The 26343-nt window shown below is 39.6% G+C and overlaps 1 protein-coding gene across 7 annotated transcripts in view; it reads left to right on the forward strand.

Annotated features, from left to right (window-relative positions):
* Nucleotides 1-26343, forward strand: part of lrp8 (low density lipoprotein receptor-related protein 8, apolipoprotein e receptor) — a 163664-nt gene that overhangs the window by 65193 nt on the left and 72128 nt on the right. For all 7 annotated transcript variants that reach the window (XM_051376853.1, XM_051376857.1, XM_051376855.1 and 4 more), the window contains exon 3: nt 13653-13775. In XM_051376853.1, the coding sequence (XP_051232813.1) occupies nt 13653-13775 (123 nt within the window). The remainder of the gene's footprint in view (nt 1-13652; nt 13776-26343) is intronic.

The following is a 26343-nucleotide window of genomic DNA, read 5'->3' on the forward strand; positions in this document are numbered from 1 at the left end:
CGGCTTTGTGTTTACCTTTACAGTTGGTCTCACTCTGTGAACGTTTTAATGCTGTAAAAAACCCAACAGCAGTAACCGATCTTTATCTTTGTTGACTTTGTGCTTAACACCTCCGGGAAGAAAGAAAAGGGACAATAATAACTCTGTTTTTATTACTAAAAAAGAAGCAAGATCAGTTTTTATCCTTGAAGTCCATTTGAGACATTGACGTTGTGTATTTGAGTTGTTTACTTCCCATTGCCTTGATTACTGGTCATTAGTGGTTAGGCGGAATTGCACTCAAGTGCACTTAACAAAAGTGGTGATCAGTTTTTTGTCTCTTAAGCAAAGTCCACAATTGGTAAATAAATTCCTTTTATTTTACATATTGACATATTTGGAGAGGTACAGTAAGCTCTGTAACTGACACAAATGTAACTGTAGACATTGTCTTTTTTTGTATGCATTTTTTTTTTATCTATTTGCAACGTACAGGCCCATTCAAAGCTAAACCCACATCTCTTGACCCGAGACTTGCTATCTACCGCCATTTTTGACACACAATCTATCACTATTCTATTACAGCTTCAAATTCAGATGTTTTTGTCACACAGAGGCATCCCCCAGTGGGACTTAGTTATTCACTCTGAACTCAGGCCACGTTCCTTTCATCCAATAGGTGTTTTTTTATTTATTTTTCTAATCAGCGATCACCAACATAGCACACAAAGGAAGGGACAACTGGCTGTTTGCCAAAGGGAGAAGGGGCGGGAGTGAGGGAGGGAAGGTGGGAGCGAGCGAGCGTGTGATGGAGACAGAAGGGGCAGGGTGGAGAAGAGGAGCGGATAAGGAACATAGAACGAATAAGCGTGGCAGGAAAGACAAAAGAGGGGTGGCTGTGTACAGTGTTTTGTTTTGCTGAGAGCGCAGCAGAACAGAAAGAGAGGCGGGGTCAATGTGTCACAAAAAATAATCGCATTCCACCATCGCCTGTGGAAGCTCTAAGCAATGCAAAACAGCAGGTTGTGATTTATTTATTTATTATGTCTTTGCCACCTTGGCAAATATTAACTCTCCTCTCTTCTAACCTTCTTTCGAACCAAAAACAAATAAGTATGCTCAAACTGCACATCGCTGTACAAGTAAACACATACAGACGCACACATGTTCTGACTCTTGGTGACCTTTGTGGGGCTTCCAAGCGGCAACCATTTGTAATTGAAATGAATTCTATTTGCTTGTCAGCAGCGGGATAAATTTGTCCCTCTCCTTTGTCTGCAGATGCTCAGCAGGCTTTGTTTGAATCCCCTACCGCACCCCTCTTCCTCTCCCCCTCTCCCCAACCACTCCCTCTGGCGAGTGCTGATTTTTGATAATAAGCCCAGTAGTAATTTGTCATGTGGACCGACCAGCAGCACGCTGCATGTGTGCGGTTTGGGACTTGAATGGCGATGGTGGAAGTGCAGGGCCGCAAAGGGGGGGGAAATACGAGGCTCACAGCGAGCGACGATTCATACAACCAGCGGGAACGTTGTTTGCTAGTGAAAGGCTTTTTCTTTTTGTTGTGGGATTGAGCTGCTGAAACCACGCGTGTTTCCGCTTGTCAGTCACTCGCTCTCTAGAAGAGTAATTACAGAACAGTGTTTATGAATTTTTATTTTGCCACTTGAGTGCGGCTGCCACAATCATAGTCATTTGGGTTTAAGACGTGTGATTGTCACGTGATTTGTAATTGAAAATTAAATTGCTATAATCATCAATGTTATTAATCATTTAGCAATTATGTGTTGGTAAAAAGAGCTGATAAATGGATTAACCATTTTAAGATGTATGTGTAGACTGTTATTCAGCATGTCGGCATACATTTGCAGGTTTGTGAAGCTGAATCCACTAACTACGTCTTTTCATGCTGTGTTTTACAAAATGTACTCAGTATAGGCGTGCACACACAGAGCGCACATTCTTGCGCATTGTATGTATGCACATTTGTGTGTGAGTATGTGTGTGTCTGTGGCTTGCCACAAAGGGGTCAGACTAACTGAGGTTTCATATAGTAGACTACTGTATATCCCTTCCCCCCATGCATCACATAGGTTTTATGGCCCCAGTGGGACATTTATGCTATGTGTATGAATGAACATGGGAGTAGGTGTCCATTTGTGTCTGTCTGTATGTGTGTGTGCCTGTGTGCGAGTGTGTATACAGTGCAGTCTCCTTTGGAGGCAGGCTGGAAGCTGGCCTTGTTTTCATTGTACTTTTGAAAAGGAATTTTTCAATTACTGTCTTCAGGTTTCACAGGTTTTGTTTACTTAATTATAGTTTCTTCACTACAAATATCTTATTCTCTTGAGTAAGATAAAAATAAAAATAAAATAAAATGAAGCGTTGAATGTATTGTTAATGTATTTTTCCAGAGCCACGGCCTCCAGTAACAACTGATTATATAGTACGCGTACAATGGACCGACTCAGTCCCTCAAAATCGTCTAATTTGCATCCAGCCTTTTCATGATTTTCCTTTGCCCATAATAACATCAGTCAAAAAGCAATGACAGCACCCGGGTGAATAAAGAGCCATATAGGTTTCACATGTATGGGGAGGAGCGGGCTAAAGTATTGATAGCTGATATCATTAAAACGATGACCCTGTCTAGGAAAGTGACCGTCCGATAGTCTGATGAGATTGGAGTGTCGGGGTGGGCCATGGGGGAGGGGATGAAGTGTGTGTATGTGCAAGTATGTATGTGAGTAACGGGGCTGGTATCAGTGTCTGAGTGTTTAATAAATCAATGCAGGTCAAGTCTGAGAGCCGGATGTCACCCAGATGGCCTGTTGTTAGGGGGATTTGTAGTGTGTGTGTGTGTGTGTGTGTGTGTGTGTGTGTGTGTGTGTGTGTGTGTGTGTGTGTGTGTGTACGCGTGTGTTTGTAGTAGACAGTACAGGAGCAGTAAGGTTTCTCTGTGCATACGGTATGTCACTTCTAATGAGAGATACTGAAGCAGAAGGATATGACCTCATAGAGTCTCCAGACATCTTTGAAAAGAATACCATCACACACTCTCACACTCTCTCTCTCTCTCTCACACACACACACACACACACACACACACACACACACACACACACACACACACACACATTATTATTATTACAATCATTAAAATCGTTAAAATAAAAATTCTCTTATGATAGAACCAGTAGGATGTGATTACCTGGACTACAGCGCTACTCAGAGCTGCTGACGCCATCATTTGAAGGACTGATAGGCTTCATGTTGTAAAACCAAAAACAAGCCTGGCTTTTTTTGTGCCTCCTTCGCCATGTGCTCCCACAATGGCCCCTTTTGTTCTGCTACTTAATTAGCAGTCTCTGAAGCTAACACAGCGAGCCGTACAAAGCGACTGCTCTCTGATCTCTCTGACAAGATATCCACTCACCCTCACAACAAAAAATACACTCCAGTGTGTTTGTCTCAAGAGCTAGGAGCCCTCCGGGGACACGACATCCAAAAAAATTAAGTTTAGGAGGGGAAGAAGACAGAAGGAGAAGGAAGGAACTATTAAGAAGAATATTTGGGGGAAAGATGATTTTGTTGAAAGGAAACAATCAATTTATATTTATTACATTTAAAGAGGAATGTGTAAAGTGTGTGTGATGACAGAGGGCTGTCCTTTAAGCACTAATAATAGCAGCGATGTGAGTTGTGGTAGTAGGAGTGATTGTTGTTCAGACGTTTGATAAAAGAAAGAGCCAAGGAGGAGGGGGACAAAAGGTTGTAAAAGTGAGGAAGAAAGGATAGATTAAGTGACAGATTATGTGTATAGAGAACTGTAACATAAAAGGGGAATGAAGAAAAAGGCTGATACTTTTCATCTCCTGACAAGAAACTTCTTCCCATTATACTTGATTTGTTTCTAATACTGCCTTTGATCATCACCGTGGCCCTGTATCTTACTCTTTGTCGTCCCCCCTCTACTTGTAAGCTGCTTTGTTCAGCTGTAATGTAAGGGGGGGATGAGGATCGGGGACCCAGGCTGTGACAGGCTTTGGGAGGTCTTAGGCTTTGGCATGAGGCTGATGCAGCAACGTCGTTCTGGGAGTTAAAATCCATGGATCTGGGAACAAGATAGAGCCAACTGTACAATGTTTTAACATGTCTAGAGTGATTTTTTTCCCTTCAGCCAGACAGTGATCGGGAAACACCTCCATCAACCATGTCATTGGTCATTTTTCCATTGCAATCTAAAAATCGGTGTCTTTAAGTGAAGGTCTTTGCTGCACCTGTGACACAAAATGATCAAGCTGGTTTGATATATACACACAACTTTAACTGTGTGAACTATGTCAAACAGGTATCAGGAGAAGAAAATGTCCACTAGGACAAACAGGAATTAAGCAGTAATTTTAGAGCACTAATATTTGGTCAAGGTGTTAGGCAAACATGGTTGACTCAGAGGGCGTGCCAGTGTGAGCGAAGAGAGAGAGCAGACTGCAGGATCAACAGGATGCTCGAAGCATGCGTTTCCTGTCCTGATTGTTCTGATCATTACTCTGCACCACAGCCTCTCTCATCAGCTCCTCTTAATGTTAATCCACATCACAGAAAAGTGAGTCACACAAAGGCCTTTTCCATTTCTCGGAAAGCTAAGAAGACCGAGAGATGTAGAGTGGTGCAATCTGTTTCCTTAAAATTAGTAAACAGATGCAGACTTAAGCGGGGGTATAAACAGATTCATGAGCACACACACACACACACACACACACAAACAAAAAAAGAGATTAACCTCTGTGAAGTAGTTGTATATGAGTAGGAGCTGACAAGTGTTACTTTCACAAAGCGTCTTTAGTTATTTCATCCCATTTTGGAGTCGACCCTTTTGAAATCCTCTGCATATGACTGCTGTTCGCTCCACTTTGTTTTCGCACAATTTGTTTTTCATTTGTGAGTTTAAGGGAAGTTATTTATTTCTCTGACGCATTATGGCACCTGCTTGCCAAATATATCTTTTAAGTGGTTAGAAAACCAAGGATTTCACTGTTGATAGATACTTTATTGGTCCCAGAGGGAAATTGTGTGTTCCAGTAATTGAGAATAAAATTGAAGAATAAAGAACAAATGCTCCACTTCAATTTATATAGCAGAATTTTTATATAGTAGATTAGATAGGTTAAATATGAGGCATATTGCAGCTATAAAACGTGATCAGCAGTATAATATACAGTTACTTATACGGTAACATCTATATGAATCACATCAAGCAGTTTGAATGCTACAATGTGGCTCTAAGGTACTCAGTGTCACAAAACAGTGAAACAAACATAACAGTTACAGTATTTGAAGGTGTATAGGATATAATACATGACGTATACTGCATAATGTTCATATTAAAGTGATTCAGTCCTCAACCAGCTATGCATAGTCAGTATGGACAAAGCCAGCACTCTGGATGAATTGGATACTTGCATTTCTTTCTCTGTATTTTAACATATTGCACACACAAGAATTTGAGGACATGGGGTTTACTCAAAAAGTAGAGCTAACTGAGTTAGAAGGACACTTTCCTAAAGTTTGCCACCATCTCTTTCATCTTCGTCACACTGAGTGCCAGGTGAGTCCTCCTTTACCATGTGATGCAACTGTCACCCCACTCTCTGTACTCTGACTCGCCCATTACTGATTCACTTGTGTGTTTGTCTCAAGAATCTGGAGACCACGTCTTGCCCATTGGCTCGACTCTCCCGTGTCCAGAGAGGGGAGATCATAAAATGGTAACAAGTTTCTTTGAACTGGTAGGTGGTATTTGATGTGATGTGAAGAGCATAATATATATAGTGTATTTGATCTAGCCAGCTGTCTAGATTGCTGGCCCATGAGTATTCTTCACATCTTCAGCCTTTGTAGTTTGTGCATCTGACTACACACACACACACACACACACACACACACACACACACACACACACACACACACACACACACACACACACACACCTGTAAGCATGTGCATTCAATTGCAGGTGCAAAGGCACTGTCTTAGTTTTTTAACACTCGCATTAATGTTAAACTTAAAGTATTTATTAATTTCTTTTTGATGATATTGAACCTACATGGTGAATGTCAATTCTAGCCACAGATTTAAGTTACAGATAGTTTGGCTTTGAAGAGTTTTGGGAAACTTTGTATTCGCCAGTTATAAAGGTTTAGTTGCCCTTGGACTTGCCCTTTAATTTTTAATCAGTCGGTGGGCGGATGATGTGTTGATTAATCCTCTGATTCTCCCCTTTGTGGGTGGACTACACGCCGCCTGCTGAACTTGGCATTCAAGTTACTTGAGTCAAAGAGTCAGAAAGTTCAGACTTATTGCAGACGAAAAAAAAGCTACATCCAATTCCTCCCTGCTGTCCATAACTTTTCTTTCTACAATTAGTGTTTTGTTGGCTGTACCATGCTCTTGTTGTATTCTGGTCCTTTCTCCATGGTATCTCTCTGTCTCCAACTGATTATTGGGAAACTGGACAGGCCTTTAATCTCCTCAAAGGACCAATATTATATTTGTCTACTTTACTCCATACCTCGCTCTGTTTCTTGCTCATACACACACACACACACACACACACACACACACACACACACACACACACACACACACACACACACACACACACACACACACACACACACACAATTCATGGAGTATTCCCCACTCCCTCACAGTTGTGGTTCATCCTCTGCTCATTGATTAACGGCCTCTTTCCCTCTACTGACACGCTACGTTCTTTAGCTCTTTAGCCGATCACAACAATGTGGAGGACCATCTATTTCCTCTCCTCTTTCCCCCACTCAAACTCTTTCTCCATTCTCCTCTTGCTCTCTTTTGTCTGTCTCTCATTTTTCTTCCTTCGCTACTTTTACTTACTTGCTCTTTCCTGGGATTTGTTTACAGCCAGAGACATACTGTACTTTTCTCCTGCTTCCTTCTCCCTGTTGTTTGTCTTTAATGTATGTAGTTTTCAAGAAAGAAGTTTGTGTGTACTACACCTGGCTGTGCAGAGCATGCGGTCCCAGTTCCCACTCTAACTTCAAAAGAAAGCAGTTGGTTACACCTCTTTAAAAAAAAAGTGTGAATATTGTTTGCCAGACTTTTATTGAGTTTCATGTATTCACAAATAATGTGGAAAAAAAAAAATAAAGTCCTTACAATGAGCTTTTCATCTTTACACCGCAGCGCTGACTGCAGAAATAATTTCAAACACTCAGCGCTGAAGGTCTTTGTCCATTTCTGTCAGCTGAATTTGGTTGGTTTTCTTATTTAAAAGGACTTTTCTGTTACATGCAAATACCTCTGCTGACTTTGATCAAAATCTTTACAATTGAATACCTGAGCAGTGCGACATGGTTACCGCGGTGTTTTCTCTGGCTTTACCCCAGATTTCATGTACACAGAAAAGACTGGGTCAGTTTGTGCTTTCATCCATTTTTCTCCTTGGTAGCGTGGTGAATTCCAGCTGGGTTTTTTTTTTTTTTAACTAAATTTGTTTGGTTGACTGTAATTACCTTCCTTGGTCTTTTTTTTTTGGGGTAGAATTTGGGTCAGAGTTGGTTTGGTAGATGGGCTGGAATTCATTGTTGTAGCAAACAGAAAAGTGATTTCTTCCTTTTCCTAATAGACATGGATGGAGGTAAACAAATATAGTTTTAGTTAATAGTTTTGTCAACCAGACTGAATAGTGTATGGTATGGTTATATGTACATCGTCACTTCATACGTAAATGTACACAGACAGCAAAAAGATTAATTGCAGGAACTTCCTGGAACGTATTGGATTTATATTTACTGATGATGATTCTTTGTTTGACCTGTCACTTGCACACACAATACTGAAGAGGCACACTCCACGCAAACAGCTGTTGTCTGTTGTCACAGCTAATGTCTCTACTGTCAGCCTGGGAACATATCCATTACCTATTAGTGGCCAATATACACAGACTGCAAAAACACTCCAGCAGTTAATTTCATTGAATACAGCAAAACCACAATTATCTTTGCATAGTATCTGAATCCACCCTGAGAGTATCAAAATAAAATGTAACCAGAGAGCCCAAACTGTCCTAAAATCAACTTGAAAAGAACATTTCCAAGTGTCATTTTAGCTGAATCTTAAAAGCAGTCTGCTTTTGCCAATTCAGAGGCTAATGAGCAAAAAATACCAGTACTGTGTTTTGCTCTCAGAGCTTTAGCAGATTAAATGGTGTCACTGTCTCTGTCTGAAGGACGGTAAATATTCTCACTACAGCACCAGTTGTCTGTTTCAGACCGTTGTTATTGGAGCAAATCAACATTTCAGGGACTGCAGTCAACAAATCCTAATTAGAGGTGACACGGTGTTCCCTTAGCTATTATAGTGCTGTTGAATGTTTTATTTCCATTTCCCCTTCACTCTGTGTGTGTGTGTGTGTGTGTGTGTGTGTGTGTGTGTGTGTGTGTGTGTGTGTGTGTGTGTGTGTGTGTGTGTGTGTGTGTGTGTGTGTGTGTGTGTGTGTGTGTGTGTGTGTGTGTGTGTGTGTGTAATGAAGTGTGTAAATTGAATGACTTGAAGGGCGACGCTCACCTTCACCTGTTCCCAGTTCGAACAACACCCATCTATCCCCATAATGGGAATTATTTTAATGGTTTGGCCTTACATGGCCCTGTAAAGGTATACTATTTATGTAAAGCATCACCAGACTGATCAGCCAAATGTTACAGTTTAAACACTACAGTTCACAGATAATTACGTTGGTCATTTACAGCATGACAAGCCAATTTTGATATCTATTACACACTATTTAAAAAGGTAAATCACAGATTCAAAACAAATTCACCCAACATTCACACTTGGCCAAAAGAAGCAGACATGACAACATATCAAGATATATTTTGCACACCTATGGTAGAATTTGCTTTTCATATCCAAACCGTATAGTTTTAGCAGAGCTTTGGTAAAGTTTACATCCAGAACATTAATTGCAGTTTGTAGCCAATTGAAAGACTATTAAATACAATCCCCCGGTTTTGTTTGCTTCATGTTTTTTGTTTTGTTTATTCCTTTAAATGTTTATCATCAACCTTTTCTGGGATTACCTTGTATTTTAATCTGACACATTTATATATTGATGTTAATTAAAGCCCCTACAAGGAACTTTCCTTTTTTTGTGAATTCTGGCGGCCCCTGTGGACAAAAGCGGTAGTGTTTCCACCGCCTTCTATCGCCTGATTTATGGGAATCCGACCGATTCCAGGTAGAATAACTATATAGAAATAGCCCATCTTCTCACTGATGGTCTTGTTTGTTTTTGTAGGTCATATAGAGGCATCTTTATTCAATTTAAACTGTTTCATAACCAGTTACTAACTCTTTGTAGTACATTTAATGTGTGTATAAATAATTGAATAAATTAATCAGTACAGTATATTAACAAAATACTACTGTATTTATGTGAACATAGGCCTAAGAAGTCCATAGTTGAAGTACAAGTGAAGTGGAATGATGGATAAGATACGAAAATCTGACGGTGCAATTTAAAAGTTTACAAAGTTAGTGATGACTCAAGGATGTGGATAAAACCACCTAGTGAGCAAGCTAGAGCTCTTCTGGTCCGTCTGCAATTTCATATAAATATTAATCACTTTTTCTATCTGGGGGTAGAGGACTAAAATAACATAATGTTGAGCTTTAAATCTAGGAGGGATGGTCGGTAGGTAGTCTGTCTTCTCCACATTCACTCTCACACCTCATAATGCAGGTTTAGGCTGTTCCATATGGATGAAACTCATATATGACAGCTCTTGGTGCATCAGAATGTAAATGCAAGCAGCTGTTTGTGTGTGCATCAGCAACTCTTGAGAGGCATGGGAAAGTCTTTTTCGTAAGTGCAGATTTTTTACACGTTTTAACATAAGTGTGCGAATGTCCACGTTTCACAATTTATGACCTCTATGTTTGTCCACCATTTAGAGTAGATGTGTTTAGTGGAATATATGAAATTTCCATGTATTGTTGTCTTTTTGTTGCTTTATTGCTTTTTTCATTCCTGGTATCAGTTCCAGTGCCTGTTGCAGCTTTCCAAAATGTTTTACTGTACACCAATCTGCGGGAAATTTCCCTTGAATAAAACTTATCACTATTCATTCAGTATTCAAAACCCCAAATTCAATTCAATTAAATTTTTGATGACTGCACTCTCATAAATGTAATTCTTGGTTTTCAAGATGGATGATAATACCTTCCATAATATGCTTTATTGAAATACGACAATTTTTACTTATAGTGGGGGATATCATTTTTAAACTAAAGTCCTTTTTTCTAAAGATAATTAAAATGTCCACTTGTCATCTTATGTTCTACAAATCCTGTCCTGGAATTCCTCTAGATTGTTGAAGTGGGATAGACTGCTCACATTGCTGTGTTTTTTTTTTGTCCAGTGCCATTGTTGAATAAATGTCAAGATAATCAGTCATGCTGGTTAATTAAAAGCATATTTGAGTTGCTCACAGAGAAATAGCCACTACCCGATGCCTTTGGCCCCCAGAATAAGAAGGGGCCAAGGTGAATCGTATTATCTACCTTTTTGTCCTCAAGATAAGAAGAAATGCTAGTTAAGGAAAGGGTTGTAGGAAACTGATAGGCTTATGTTTGCTGGCTTCTGAATTTTAATTAATCCTTTTGAGTGTAATACATCTACACCATTTTGCATCCCCAGCTGAATTAAACAAGCTGTTTTTGAGAGGATTATGCTGATTGGTGTTTGGAAATATGATAGGAAGGTGAAGGAAAACCCTTATTTGTGGATGTCTGATATCAGCTTTGTTGTGATCTACAGTAGCATTGTGAATTATACTGGCCGGTGCATACACTGTGTGTGGCTACAGCTGGCTCTGTTATCAGGCTCTAGGCAGAGATGGAGGGAAAGATGAAAAAACAGGGAGGGTGGACAGGAAGAGATGGGATTTATGCTAACGTGTTGGTAGGAAGGTAACGGAATTATTCAGTCCTTTGTGAAGACTGATGCCACTAGACCCCACCTCGACAGCCTCTTTCCCTCTTGCCTTTCGCTTCTGTACCCTTATTCCCTGTTCTCTCACCTCTTTCTATTTACCTTTGTCTCTGGCTCTGTCTACTCTGTGATCCCTAGGGACACACTTTTCATTTATTCTAGTCCTACACCTTCTTCAATTCCATCTCTCTCATGTATTTAAGACTACCTTTTTCTTTTTTCCCCCTCTTTACTTGGAATCAATACTCTGGTGAATGTGTGGCTGTCTCTATCTTTTCTTCAATCTGCCATACATTATGAAATAAATAAATACATTTAGATGTACATATTGAAAGCATTGGTCCCCACAGCAGAGATGCTGTCAGTTCCTCTAGCATGCACTTCATTATTATGGCTCCCACTTGTGCCATCAGTCATAATGCTGCCTTTTACCACACACCATAGGACATCCAAAGCTACAACCATAAACAACAAGCTAATAAGCTGACTAGCTTTCCCCTTACTAAGTAGAATATATATAACACCCTGCTGGGGTTTGACCAGTTCCTTTGTGCAGGTCAGCACTTTGAATCAGTTTCCCTAAAATCCTAGAAAAAAACAAGGCATGTGGCATTAATCAAAAGGGTTTGATTTCATATTGAACAGCAGAAAGGGAATGGTGTTGTTATTAATTTGACAGTTGTTTGGTATATAAGTTGAACTATAAGTGAATAAATAAAGACAAATTGGATGTTGTATTCTGTTCAGTTTCCCAGGGAGTCTGAGAACTGAAACATTTCTGCTCGTAATTGTGTGGCACCACAGTACCAATAGAAGTTGGGAAACTGCAAGCCACCTCCATCATATAACAAATTCAGTCTTTTCTTTCCTGGCAGTAGCTTCATATTTAGTACAAACATGCGCAGCGTGTTATCTATCATCTCATGTAAGTCTCTGCTAGAAATCGAAAAAGCGTATTCCCCAAAATGTCAAAATATTCCTTCAAATGTTAATTGCATTCATTTTCATCTCCCAGTAAGGAGAACACACAGCAGCCATGTGCTCTAACACTCACTTTGTTTTTACTGTTCACATAAACTGATAGAGAATACCTTGTCTCATTCTTGGTTTGTTATTATTCCATCTTAGAAATTTGGAACATTTTGTTTACTGTGTGTCCTTACATTACACGGCTTTAGCCTGGCACTGCCCTAAGCTACATTTTCAGCTGGTTTAAACTAAGGGTCAATGAGGTGGTTTAACATCATGCTCATGTGAAAGAAAATGGAACAGTTGCAGTCCCAGTTACTCTTTCTACTAGTCAGAAGGAAATCACCTCGACACCAACACCACCACCGCACACACAGAGTGGTTCCCACACACACACAAACCCATTCTTGTTATTTGTCAGCCCCCCTCTCTGTACAGTATATTTCATCATGGGCGAGGCATTGCTAACACGCCAAGCGAGTGCTTTCTCTTGTTCAGTGGCTCTCACTGTCAAGGGGAGGGATTTTTTTTTCCCTCTCCCCGTGACAGACTCAAGTGCTTCAATTTTCCCCTTGCTTGGAGAAAGTGACTGCACAAAACCTTTGGAGTCCATAGGCTCTCAGGAAACTGGGATACAGACAGAGCTTGAGCTGGTTTTGCAAAGACTGAGCTGGACACTGAAAGTAGATCATGTGATGGTTAAAATGGATCAAAACCTCTGAGCAAGTTCAGGGAGGCAACTTGAGGGTTGCTGCTTTGTTCACATGTGACCTGCTTTATTCCCTGCACCTCATATCTAACACAGCCTTGCAAAAAGCGGTTCTATTAAAGCTATTAATGCATTTACTCATTCAGTCTGCCTAAAAGCAAACTGCTGATTGAAAACACTGCTCCACTGTAGAATCCACCTGTAATCTCATATGTGTCTTTTGCTGAATTTATTCTTGAGAATATTCGGTTCCACGTTGTCAAATGTTGCTATGCCCATGTTAATATGAATATTAACCATATATATATATATTGATGACAAACCTTTGCTGCATAAATTGCCAATTTCCGCGCAAAATACACGGGGCTTGCATGATTTCATAATCCTCGCATTTTCGTTGCAAAAAAGTCACTATATCTATCTATATATAAAGTTGAAAAATTTTGTGTTTTCTTCACACGAGCAGCCATTTTCCCCTGTTGCCATGGGAACGTTATTAAGTGACGTAATTATGCGACGTGGACATCATTGAAAAGCGGCAAACCCCGCGATGAAGCCAGAGTTTTTGCAAGTTCCCGCAATTTCATCACATAAAATTGCATAAATATCCCGCATTTTCCATCGCATTTTGTAAGAAAACGTGCCGCATAATGGGATTTTTGCCCGCAACAATCATGAAAACACTCGTTTTTCTGGAAGGACTGATCAAACTATGGAAATGCTTTAAAATGTTTCCATTCATTTTCATCACTTGTCAGACAGTGTGTTCGGTTTCAGCAAGTGTCGTATGTATCTATTCATACATAAATACAATATATCATAGTCACTGTGTTAAGAAATGGAAATAAGTTGATTCACCATAGTGTTATATTAATGACCAGAAGAGAGTAGCAGCAGACACAATACTGGAACACAGTTCTTTGAGTCATACACTAATGCTGCATGTTACCTTTGTCTCCACAGCAAAGAAGACATGTGCGACCACAGACTTCGCCTGTAAGAATGGACAGTGTGTTCCTGCTAGGTGGCGCTGCGATGGAGAACCGGAGTGTGCAGACGGTTCAGACGAGGCTGATGCAATCTGCAGTAAGTAGCACTGACATTAAACAGACAAACAGAAATAGTGCCACAAACACAGACAAAGGAAGGCCATGAACACACGGTCAGGTAGGTCAGGACACACAAGACATTACATACAGGTGTAAGTGTGTGTGTTTATACTAGTGCATCTTCATTCATGTATGTTTGGTTTTAAAAGAAAGTTTATAACACCATGCATTTTCTAAAACACCCGCACACCAGCATTTGCATTTAAACTAGTTGACCTCCACACACACATGCACACACATACATTTTCTTCGGCATAAAGCACTCCAAAGGTCGCTCTGTGTCAGTGTGTTACTTTTTGCTGCGCTCCAGCCGCAGTGCCAACCTTCTCTTTCTTGCACATTGCCTCAGAAAATTGCTTTCAGTAGCTTTTTTTGTTGGCTGCACCAACAGACACAGGACATCCATACATGGTTTTATCAAGGCCATGGAGGGCAGAAGAACGGGCAGGAACTTACATTTTCACTTCTTCAGTTATTTAGTGCATATTTTAAAAAGCTTTTTTTTTGGTACATTGATAAAACGCTAGGTTAGTTAAGCTAAAGTAATTAGGCTGTATTGCTAATGCTATTCTGTAGGACTAAAAAGCTTTTGCTGCAAATACTAAATCTAAATGTGACAAAGCAGTTTCTGTGGAGGACAGTTAAGCAAATATTGCTAAAAATTCCAATAACCCATGTCTGTTTATCTGTGTCACTACACTAGTTTAATTATGAAAAATGGAACAAAGTCTGTAAACAGATCTTACCTGTTACACTCTTATTTAAAAGGTTGGCAAGCAGTGAGGTCACTTGTTGCCGCAATTATGAAAAATGGAACACTGCCTACTTTGATTATTAGATTCTTTAATCAGCAGAGGAAACCCATTATTCACAGGTGGGGAAAGAGGTGTGATGAGTGTTAGGTGGAGCGGGGAGGTTTTACACAGCATGTGCATTTGTATGCTTGGGTTAGAGGATCAAAGTCAGAAAGAGAGTAATGATGAGACTGAAGGAGTTTGAGGACCAATACTGGAAGGTTAAATGGAAGGTTAACACTGTTTCTTTTTTAATTTGTATGGGAGGTTATTAACTGGCTTTTGGAAATGTATGGTAGGGGTTCAATTAATATTTTGACACAAGAGGCTTTTCAGAAGCTGCATAATAACCTTGCAAGTTTTTTGAACTTTTGAAATGTTTTCTTTTGGTTTGTTAAAGGCATACTATGCAAGATTTGTACCTTAATATAACAGCTTCAAAGTCATTTCGATGGTAAACGAACTCATAGAATAGCGAATCATACCGATAGCAGCGCTGGGGAGGGACGCCGCTGGCAGAACCAGCAATACAAGTCTGAAGTTGGCACCCCGCCTAATCCTGCAAGAAGCACAAATTGCTGTACGGCGCGACTTGACATACATCAACGACATAAGAAGCAGCCTTAATGGAAGACGTTACCTGGTCAGTAGACATTTTTGGAGTCTATCTTTGCCTGTTCGATGTCTGACGCTTCCATGCTACTGAACATGTACCGGTATACAGGGGGGAGGGGATCAGGCTGTGAGTGCAGAGACGCAGAGCCGTATATAGAGACGGCTCTGGTGAGTGGTATTTACGACAGTTAACATTAAATACAAATATTCCGCAGCGACTCTAGGGGTAGCTGTTTGACAAAACTGGAAAACTGCATAGTATGCCTTTAAAGCTTCAGGTTCATGGTGAGAAAAGGTTTACAGGAGACACCAGAACAGTTTGAGGAGAGTAGATAATCTGGAAAAAACTAAGTCCATGACTGAATGAGAAAACAAATGTATGTAAAAAATGTATACTGTATGCATCGGTATGAGTCAGATACAGGTTTGAGAGAGAAAAGTAGAAGATTCTGATGGCTTTGGGTGAGTTTCAAGATAAATTGATGATTCTGTGAGAGACTGCACCCCCAAATATAAAAAATACTGAAAGTAACATACTATTTAGTGTAAGTGATCTATATTCAAGCTGCCAAAACTACCCTCTGTAGTCTTTTTTTATAGATGCATTGTCCTTGTGAAAGCAGTCCAAATTTCTGAGACTGAGACTTTTTGTAACACGCAGACTCCTCATCCAGACTACTGTGTTGGCACAACTGGGCGACACTGAAAAAGAAAAACAGGGTTGTCTGGTGAAATAGTGGCTCAACATAAACAGAGTGCTGTCCAAGTAGAATACATAATTACCCTCACAAGGCAACTGGACTCGCAAGATCAAAGAATCACAAGATTATGCAAGAATCCATCTCGCCAGGCTTCAATCTGTGTGTTTGTGGCCGGTAAAGTGGTACCGTACCAATCAGTGTCCTTTTAGGAAACACTGGCAGCTACAGGGGTGAGCAGATAAATCAGAACTAGATAGTATTCATTCATTGAGAGAATAGTGGCAATGAAGGCTTTTCTCAGTAGAAAAGATTTTGCTCTTCTCACGACTGGCTTTGGTATGAGAGTTTGGCTACATTACAAGGTTCGTTGATGTGATTTGTTGAAGTTCGCCTGTGATAGACAGTGATAGACAGATGGTTCATTCAATCACCTGCCAAGTACTTTTTCAATGTGCCTGCCCTTTTCCAAAAAATGTCCAACAATTACGTCCCAGATGGTTCTGCATAACAAACCATCTGGCACAGTCAGGTTAATACATTATAGGACTTTCTAGAGTTGTAAAATCTGCATCAAAGCATTATAAAGAACTGTACAGTGTCATTTCAAAAGTTGTATGGTGCTTTTTAAGCATCAAGACCAAGTTGTTAAACAGTTAAGTTGAAACTGGGCAACTCCTAAGGTTTGAGCAGTAGAATCCAGACACATACTTTGAAATTCATTGGCATTTCAGAGGGATTGACTTATTAATCTCACATATAACCGGTGTTTCCTCCAAAGATAAGTCACAGAACAGGGCCAAAGTAGCAGAGGTCAGTCTTTCCACTTCTTATCACAAAACTTTCCATATGGCTGTGACTACAGGCCAGCTCATATTTGCAATTTTTATTAAGATGATTTTTTTCAAAGAGGTGATCAAAGAGCCCTTTGAAGATTCTCAAAGTAATAAGTCTGATTGAGATAGACCAAGGACATGTGTGGGAGTGTGTGTATATGCGCACGTGTGTATAAAGGGTAAGAGTGTGTGCACCCGCATAAGTGTGTGTATAAAACTAGAGTCAATGCTTGTATTTAGTATTCATCACAAGGTGAATCTGTAAGTCATTTCATCAGATTAGTGGACTTGTGGTTAAGTCTCATTATGTCTAATCAAGGTCAGACGATGTGAGAGCTTCTCTAACTTTCTCATCCACATTGATCCTCACAGCTGTGTGTGTTTGTGTGCATGCAGCAGTACAGTGTATGTGAATGTAACGTGAGTATCATTAGAGTTGAGCAATATGGAAAATATGCCAAATTTTTCATTGGCTAATCCAGTTTGATCATCAGTTTGTATATTCAATACTGACACGAAGATACATTAAAGGGATTGCTACTTTATATAATAAATGCTCAAATATAATCCCAGTTTGCTGCTGATTTTTTCTACCATTTTACTGTAAACAGATGGGTGACAGATTAAGGAAAAAAAATTGAACGTCCAGATTAACTAAGTGGAGAAACCACACGACCATAGCTATCACCACCATCTTGTCTCATCTCATTCATTTTTTTCAGGCCATGTTTTATTTTTTTGTCTGTATTTTTTTCCTTGTTAATTTCACACAGATAGATCTATCGTTCTGTCCCTTTGCTATGCCCTTAAACCCTCTGAAGCTCTCTATACTATTCTTCCATCTTTGTATCACATCTTATTCTCTGTCCTCTCGGTCTTTCTTGCTGTATGTCCTCCACTGATCTGAGTTCAGTTTAACTAATGCCTTTGATTGAATTGATTTCCCTGGGAGGGAATCGATGGGCTGATCCCCGAGACTTCTGGACGACTGCCGATTAACTATGGACCTCCGGTGACGCCTGTGAAACCACACACACACACACACTCAGGAGTTTTCTGTAATTACACATCTGAAAATGAATCTGGGCCTGGAGGGGATTCTGGAGAAAATGCTCAATCAGATGAGTGATGGTTGATGCATGAAAAAAGTGTGCGTGTCTGCACACAATGTTCCGCAACAATCGTAAGTGCAGGCATCGTCCCTAAGTACTGTTGCAGCAACATCATTAATAGTATTTGAGGTACTAAATAAGTGACAGTTATTTATTGAAATAAACAAGCCAACAACAAACTGCAGCCCACATATTTGGACTAGATGTGGTTTCAGTTCAGTGAACTTCATTTGATCGAATACACCCTTATAATTCGTCATGTTCATGTTTCTTTTCCCTTCGATCAAGTATTTAAGCTCTGTTGTCGCAACCTTGGACATGCTGTCAATGTAACACGCAGGAACTTGTGTACTTTATGTTCAAAATGTTGAATCAAATGTCTTAGCAGTAATGCACACAGGCAACAAAACAATCAATGTTGATATTCTTGATTTACTGTGAGACAATTTCTTTGTGCTTGAGAACCAATTTTCACTTTTCACAGTTTTACTCTTGAACAATAAACATCCTGATCCACATGATAATGGATGTGAAGCAAATTAATATTCATTAAAACTTCTTAAGGCCCCTCATTGTGGTTTCAACACTGAAGGGTTCATTTTAAGGCTGCTTGATACTAATCCAGAAAAATTGTACCTGATTACTAAATGCCAAAACATTCCACACAATTATGCATTTCCAAAAAAATTACTCATCATTTTCTGCCGTCGGGTCATCTGTAAATTTTCACATAACTGTTGAATTTACATAATTTGCTTCGCTGTGGGGTGCTCATGTTCATAATCCATGTACCAGACATCAAAGCTTTGATTTTCTGGGGTCTAGACATTACAAATTCAGCATCCATTTTCTCTGAGTGGCATCAGCAAGATCCTGCAGTTTGACAATCAGTGCTGATTAGAGGAGCTGCATAGACTCTCAAGCGGTATTTAAACTCAATCTTTATGTGTGTGCACTCTCTTGGCTCTGCTGCTGAATATCTACACTCCAGGGATTAAAGTGAGCCCTTCTCACCACCCAAGTGTCTCTGTGTTGATAAAGGTTATTGAATTGCAACATCAGACGCCCAGCCAACCTCACTCAGCCATATATTGGACCAACATGTGAAACTCTCTTTACAGTCCCCAACCAGTCCAAGTGATGCTTTACAATTTTGGATGTAGAGAGAAAACTTTTTAAAGAGTGCTTAAGCTTTTTAGTATTTGGAGGATGTTTTATATTCATAACATAGAAGTCTTGTGTCATCAATGTAAGAAATCTAAAAATTACAAGTCTACTCAGGCATATTTCATACTCGGAGGCATGCTGACAATGGCTGTACGGAAAAGCCTCTCAAGTCATTGTGAAACATAATGGGACAAGACAAAAAAAAAAGACAAACACAAATGAGAGTTTTGATAACTTTAGAAGTCAAGTAATCTCAAGTCACACATCACGGTAGAGGAGCATATTGAGATAAAACTGAGAAACAGTCCTGCTACTCCAGTTGGCTCTGCTATTATGATATGAAAGCGGTTAGATTTAAATTTATTCGAAAGAAAAAAGGACCATTCGATTATTTGATATAAGGGCTGGTATGTATTTGATTGATGTTAATATTTTACCATTCCACAAACTGAGTTCAATGCAGGGCCTTGAACTCAGCTCATTTACACTCTGAAAAAACATTCTTGTAATAGACAAAATAATCAGTAAATATTATGTAGTACACCTTGCTTATATATTTAGTACTTTTACTGTTCATCTGATTATAACATACTTACCCAACACCAAAGGGCATTGAAACTGCCATGATTTCAAACTTTGCTACTTATTTCATTCCATCTGATGAAACCCATTCATCTAAAGACACAAACTGTCAAAGCAGAGCCTTTCATCACAGCATGACTTCTCTCCCACTTTTCACAGCCTTGATTTATAGAGCTCATATTGAGTCACTACTAACTTCTTAAATTTTTCTGCATACGGTAATTAAAGCAGTACTGAGGAGAAAACTAGCGAAGATATTGAAAGTGGACAGACAGCTGGAGGACAACTGCTACTAGCCTTGGCACTGCTTAGTTAAACAGGCATTGCAACTTCTTTAGTCTTGAAACTCTTTGTATTTATATAGGGAGGAGGAAGGCTTTGATTTGTCAATCATGATTGCAGGATGTTGATGATGAGGATATTGCTGATGACAATACAATAATAGTGATCCCCTGACCCTTCATTTAGCGCCACCATCAGGTCAAAATCTTCATTTACCCAGTGAAATATCTTAACAACTAGACTTTGCGTTTAGTGCTCTGAAACCTAGACTAATACTTATTTATTTGTGGTGAGCAGCTTTTTATGGTAAGCTGACCCAATACACATGTTAAATCATAAAGTAATATAATTGTTGGATTATATGAAAAAGTATTAATTTAATCAAAAAGAAATTGGATGTTTTATTATCCAGCACTGGCTGAGGTACTAGTCTAACACCACTGTGAAACTTGAAACTTGAACTTGTACATCCCTCCCCCTCCATCTCTCTCTGTCCCTGCTGTCATCAGTTTCACTAGTCCTGTGTACAGAGGTGCGTTTTTTCCTTGTCTGTGTCTGCAGAGACAAAAGGCAGGTCAACATATTATAGCATGGAGGCAAGGGGTTGTGCTAGCTAATTATTTTGGAATATGAATGGGAAGGATCCAGCGAGTTGCATTGTCGGACAGCTTCAATTTCATGCTTGAGGCAGCGGTAGCGCCAGGCTTAATTTCCCAGGTGGTCTCTCTCTCTCTCTCTCTCTCTCTCTCTCTCTCTTCTCTCTCTCTCTCTCTCTCTCTCTCTCTCTCTCTCTCAGCCTGCGTCTCTCATTCAATCAAGTCGAAAGTCAGTGACCCTGCCCTGAAAAGACACAGATGTAGTAATAGAAACACATTCAAACAGATGCACACAAAAATTCAGAAACAGAAAGAGACGCACTGTATAGTTATGAATGTGTGTGCGTGTGAGACTCAAATATATGAGTGAGCATTCTGAGGTCACTCTGATCTTCTACTTCAGAGTCAGAATAGTGTAATTTGTTTTTAGTCTCTTGCTACATGTTCTTTTAATGGAGAGCCTCTGTTGCCCTGAGCTGAATTTCACTCACTGGCCACGATTCACACACACAAACACAATTGCCCAAGCGCAAACAGACTTACCGACCATCCTTAGTTTCAATCATTCACTTTTTTTTTACCCATTAGATGATCTGGTGGGATTCAAACTGTTCAAATTACAGTAACAGTTTCCCTGCATGCAATGCTCAAAACTTTCAGTCAGTGGTGATGACAATGATGACTACCATCAGTGGGTGAAGGTAGGTTTATGAGGAAAAAAAAATATTTTAAAAATTGAATAAGCTATAATAATAACTTAATAGCCAAAAAAGTTTTTGTCTTTTAACTTCCGCTCTGGTTGTGAGTTACTGGCCAACAGGTCTAAAGCTCTAAATTATGTCTTTGATTAGCTCGGCATTACTGTGACTGCTTGCTGCAGAATTTCTCCCGCTATATTTCTTTCATGTGGTAAATTGGTAAATATGCTGTGGTGAGTTATCCCTGGCAGCTGGAATAACTTGTCATGCATCATTTTTTTAAAAGGGACCTTGGATTTAGGTACTCAGTACATGTAATAGTACATATGCATGAACATACAGAATATGCAACTCTTTCATGTCTGTACTCTTAGCTTACTATGATATCTATAAGAGTATTATTTAAAAAAAATTTATTATAAAACTTTGTGGTTAAGTTTGACAAAACAAAATAAAGGTCCACTTACTAGCTTTTTCTAGGGCTCTCAACTATATCACATAGTCTTCATGAGCAAATTAACCTATGCTTTCATCCATAGCCGTTTTAACACTTTTAATCTTTAGAAAACCAAGCCTCTGGTGAGAACAGTCCACAAAAGTAGTGCCCCCAATCCCAGGAGTAGTTAGTAGTTGTCTCCAGATACATACTAGTGTGTGTGCGTGTGTGTGTAGGTGCGTGCAGGTGCGTGTGTTCGCCTGTTAAATCTTGCTCATAAATAATTGAAGATACAATACTGACAGTGAGTTTAATGTCACCATAGTTGCTGGGAAAAAAACAAAACATTAAAGGTCATCTCCCTGTCTTTCTTTCTCTCTCTCTCTCTGTTCTCATATTGTAAGCCCATCATCTCAGGCCCTCGTGTGCATTGTTCTGCTTATCTTGCTGTATCGTGTGGCATCTCATTAACCACAAATGTCTTTACCTTGATTTATGTCAGTAATAAGTTAAAGTGTATTGATCCATTAAGGAAGATACAGGATAGCCACCTAACCACAACAAGAAAAATCCCAGACATTAAAAAACACATTGCAGCTATACACGATAAGCCATAACATTATAACCACTGACAGGTGACGTGAATAACACTGATTATGTAGTTATTATGTCGCCTGTCAGTGGGTGGAATATATTAGGCAGCAAGTGAACATTTTGTCCACAAAGTTAATGCGTTAAAAGCAGGAAAAATGGGCATCATGAGGATTTGAGTGACTTTGACAAGGGCTAAATTGTGATGGCTAGTCGACTGGGTCAGAGCATCTCCAAAACTGTAGCTCTTGTGTGGGGTTCCCGGTCTGCAGAGGTCAGTACCTATCAAAAGAGGTGAACTGGCGACAGGGTCATGGGCGGCTGATACTCATTGATGCACGTGGAGAGTGAAGGCTGGCCCATGTGGTACGATCCAACAGACAAGCTACTGTAGATCATATTGCTGAAAAAGTGAATGCTGGTTCTGATATAAAAGTGTCAGAACACACAGTGCATCGCAGTTTGTTGCGTTATGGCTGATTGGTGTATGAGCTGCCACATGATAGCCATTCTGGAATAATGGCACCCAAGAAGCACTGTAAGAAATACCCCAAATATGAGAAAAGCTAAAGGAAAAACTAATATATATTGAGGCCTATAAGTGGTCATTATTGATATAATTCCCATAAGTTACACAGAGAAAATCTCATGTAATCATTTTTGTACTTTTTAAGATAAGAAAATGTATAATGTAGTATTACCTTGATTCCTGGAAAGTAAACAATTCATTCTCGGTTTCGGTAACAGCCTCTGATCACTCAAATTCAAATTCTTTATTGATTGATTGAGTACAATCATGGCACATAGATTTTACTAACGTGCTGTTGAATTAATTAAGCACTGGGGAAACTAGTTTGAGACCATGTTTTCAAATCTGTTTTATTAATTAAATGCAAATCTTCTGATATCAGAGAATATTTTAAGTTGTGGTCATGTGGAGTTGAAACAGCTGTTTACAGCAAACTTGCTGCTTTGTTTACATTGTACATGGCAATCAAACAGAGAAAACCACCTACGCAGCAACAGCCACCATGTGATTTTTTTTGTCAATTCCATTCTTCCGTTCAATTAGTGACCCTTGCTCTTGGCTGGTTACGATTGATTGGTGATCAATATGTTTTTGCTCTCAGAGGGCGTCTTGGGGAGCTGAAACAGCCTGATGGGATTGCTTTTGGTAGTGTTTTGGTCGTGTACGCAAAGACCCGTGCATAATAACAATTATCTTTTTTTACCTTCTTCATTCAGACAGGATGGTCGGAAAAATTTCTGCTCTTTTTACATTCGTGTTTCATTTTCTCTTCATATTCCTCCTCTTGAAAAAAAAAAAAAAACGAATTTAATTGTATAACGTGATATAACAAATGTGGTAAGGCCAACTCGGGAGACAGAACAGGTGTGATAAAAACAGTCTTTATTAGGTCAAAAAGCAGGCTTACAGTTAGCAACAAGGGAACAGTCAGACAGGCAGGAAGGAAGTAGTAAAAAAAGGCAGCAGATGGTCATAAGAACAGGTATAGTCAGAGATAAACCATATGAACTAGAAGCAGAAGAGGAAAGAGAGGAAGATACAACTCTAACCATGCCAAAAGCACATGCATCATCAGTAATCCTAATGCTGGTCCAACACAAATTAACAGGTACCGAGAGATAAATAGCTGCATGGTAAAATATAAAACAACTTAATGTATAAATCAACTGTACAGTGCAAAATTGGACCAAATTGGTGGCAGCAGGCATCAGTATAACGCTTCTTTTAATGCCTTAGCAGAGTTGATAAATGTAATATAAAAAGTATCATTCATGCAAAAGCTCTTTACGGATGATACCCACAGAGGCATGCAAACAGACTGTAGAGTTTGTCTTCAAACATTCTCTGTGGGTTTCCACATTTTCCTGTGACTGAAATTAATTATGCAAGAAATTGTTTTGCCAGACTGAACCAAAACACTGATGTTTTTCAGGCCACTAAACTTGCTAAAGCGTGTAATTTATCTGAGCCCACCTTTCATTGCAATGACTTTGAAAGGCAACTTTACAAAGCCAGTAGCTGTCTTATAATATTTGTAAAGTCCATTCAGAAGCCTTCAGAAGTCAGCTACGCTCTCCACGTAATTTGGCTGCCTGTTTTAATCTTCACACCCCTGCCTTTGTGCCCCGACCCAGACTCTGAATAAACTGCCACAGAGGAAATAAGCTCAGAGTACCCCTGTCAAGTCCAGCCCCACACTCTGTGCATCCCAAAATAGAGGCCCCCGACTCTCTTTCTCCCTCTCCTTCCTTTTGTTTCCCTCCCTCTCCTGCAATCTGTCATTAGTTGAGATGTGGCACTAGCCACTGGCTGTATTTTAATGCCCAATGTGTCGCCTACTAAACAACCATTAAAAAGGGCCTGTTGGAAGAAAGTGGCAATTTCCTATGAGAGCACTGAGTGTTGCGCTGTATTTCTTCCCCCACGGCACTGACAGACCCACAGTCTAGACCGTGTTAATGGTTCCACATTTAACAAGCCCCTTCTTCCCCTTCACACAGCCTTGAGAGAGAGAGAGAGAGAGAGAGAGAGAGAGTAAGTGAAAAAAAATGATAGAGTGCATCTACTCCAGTTTAACTTACTGCAGTATCTACTTCAGACCCCCAGAATAAAACAGTTGTACCAGCCAAGAGACACATAAGAAATCTCAGTCACATAAACTCTATCAGCGTGTTACCATTAACTTGTTTTTATGCACATTTTCACTTTGTGCATAAAAGACTTGTGGATAGAAAATGCCAAAAATTTTGAAAAATAGTGGAAATATTGCAAATAAGGTTCTACCTTTTGAATGAGCTGTGAAAGTCTGTATCAGAAGGCGTATCAGAAATAAGAATGTGTGATAAAGACTGACAAAAACATTTGCATTGGCTTTTTCTTTGTCGAGATGGAATTCACATCACGTTGCCACTCACTGTCACATACCTCCAAATTGAAAATAGAGGTCCAGATAGGGGCCCCTGTTGCTTGTCCACATGGTACATGTTGATCAGAGGAAACAAATTAATTCATTCGCGCTGATCATTTTATAGACACGTCGGAACTATCTGAGAATCCTCTTTAAACTTTTTACTTCTGACTCTCTTTCAGTATTGTCAAGTTCCCTGTGTTTTTTTGTTAAAATTACTCTGCTTTCATTTCCCCCTCTCCTTGAGCTGCTGCTATCCCACTCCTTTCTCTGCACCTGCGCTCTCTTATTTCTTTTTCTTCTCTCCCTTTCCTTGACTTTGATCTTTCTCTCCAGCATACAACCCCCTCTACCCACATCAGGGCTGCAATAATAGGAGATCAGCGTTCCAATGAAAGCCACTAATCAACACTAACCTTCATTTAAAATGTAATCTGATATTAACCACATACGCCCTTTCCGTAAATTGGATTTCACATTTGAAGGACAGGGGGGGTAGGAGGGTGGAGTTGGCGCTACAGCAACATTTCAAGGCAAGACGTAGCAGGTCAGCCTTCAAAGTCCAAACTCCTCATTTAAATTCAGCGCCGACGGGTCGACCAACTAAACCAAACTTAAGAGTCGAAAAGTATGCAAAAATGTGTGAAAAAGGACATTGTTATAACATCCCTGAATTTTTAAAACCTGTTTTAATAGTTGAGTAAATTAGCAACTGTCCCATCCTCAAACAATGCACTTATTAATCAATGAATCCAATGAATTCCTGTAGTGGGTAATTGCAGATGAATGACAACACTTTTGTTGATGCTGGCTCCGTGTACCATCTATGGTAAAGTGAAAATAAGAACATCAACTCAAGGAATTACTGTAAATGTATCAACCAGTCATTGATGTTACTACAATAAATTGAGGTTAGGGTGGAAACTAAAACTAAATTATGACATTGGTATTATTTTTACCAAGTTATATTGGTTATTGTCCCTTCCTTATCTTATAAGGGTAATTCTACAAAACATTTTTTCAACCTCTCTCCATAGACTTCCCTTATTTTCCATGGCCATGAAACAGCATGCTCCAGTTCTTGATGTGTAATGTGAGGATATCCAAAATACACACACTCAGTCATTCATTAATTCACACAAATTTAATGTACCCATGTGCTTCCAAACAACGAAAGACTAAGTCATGCATACACAAATATA

This window comes from Dicentrarchus labrax, unplaced genomic scaffold (genome assembly GCF_905237075.1).
Source record: "Dicentrarchus labrax unplaced genomic scaffold, dlabrax2021, whole genome shotgun sequence".
NCBI classification, from domain to species: Eukaryota; Metazoa; Chordata; class Actinopteri; family Moronidae; genus Dicentrarchus; species Dicentrarchus labrax.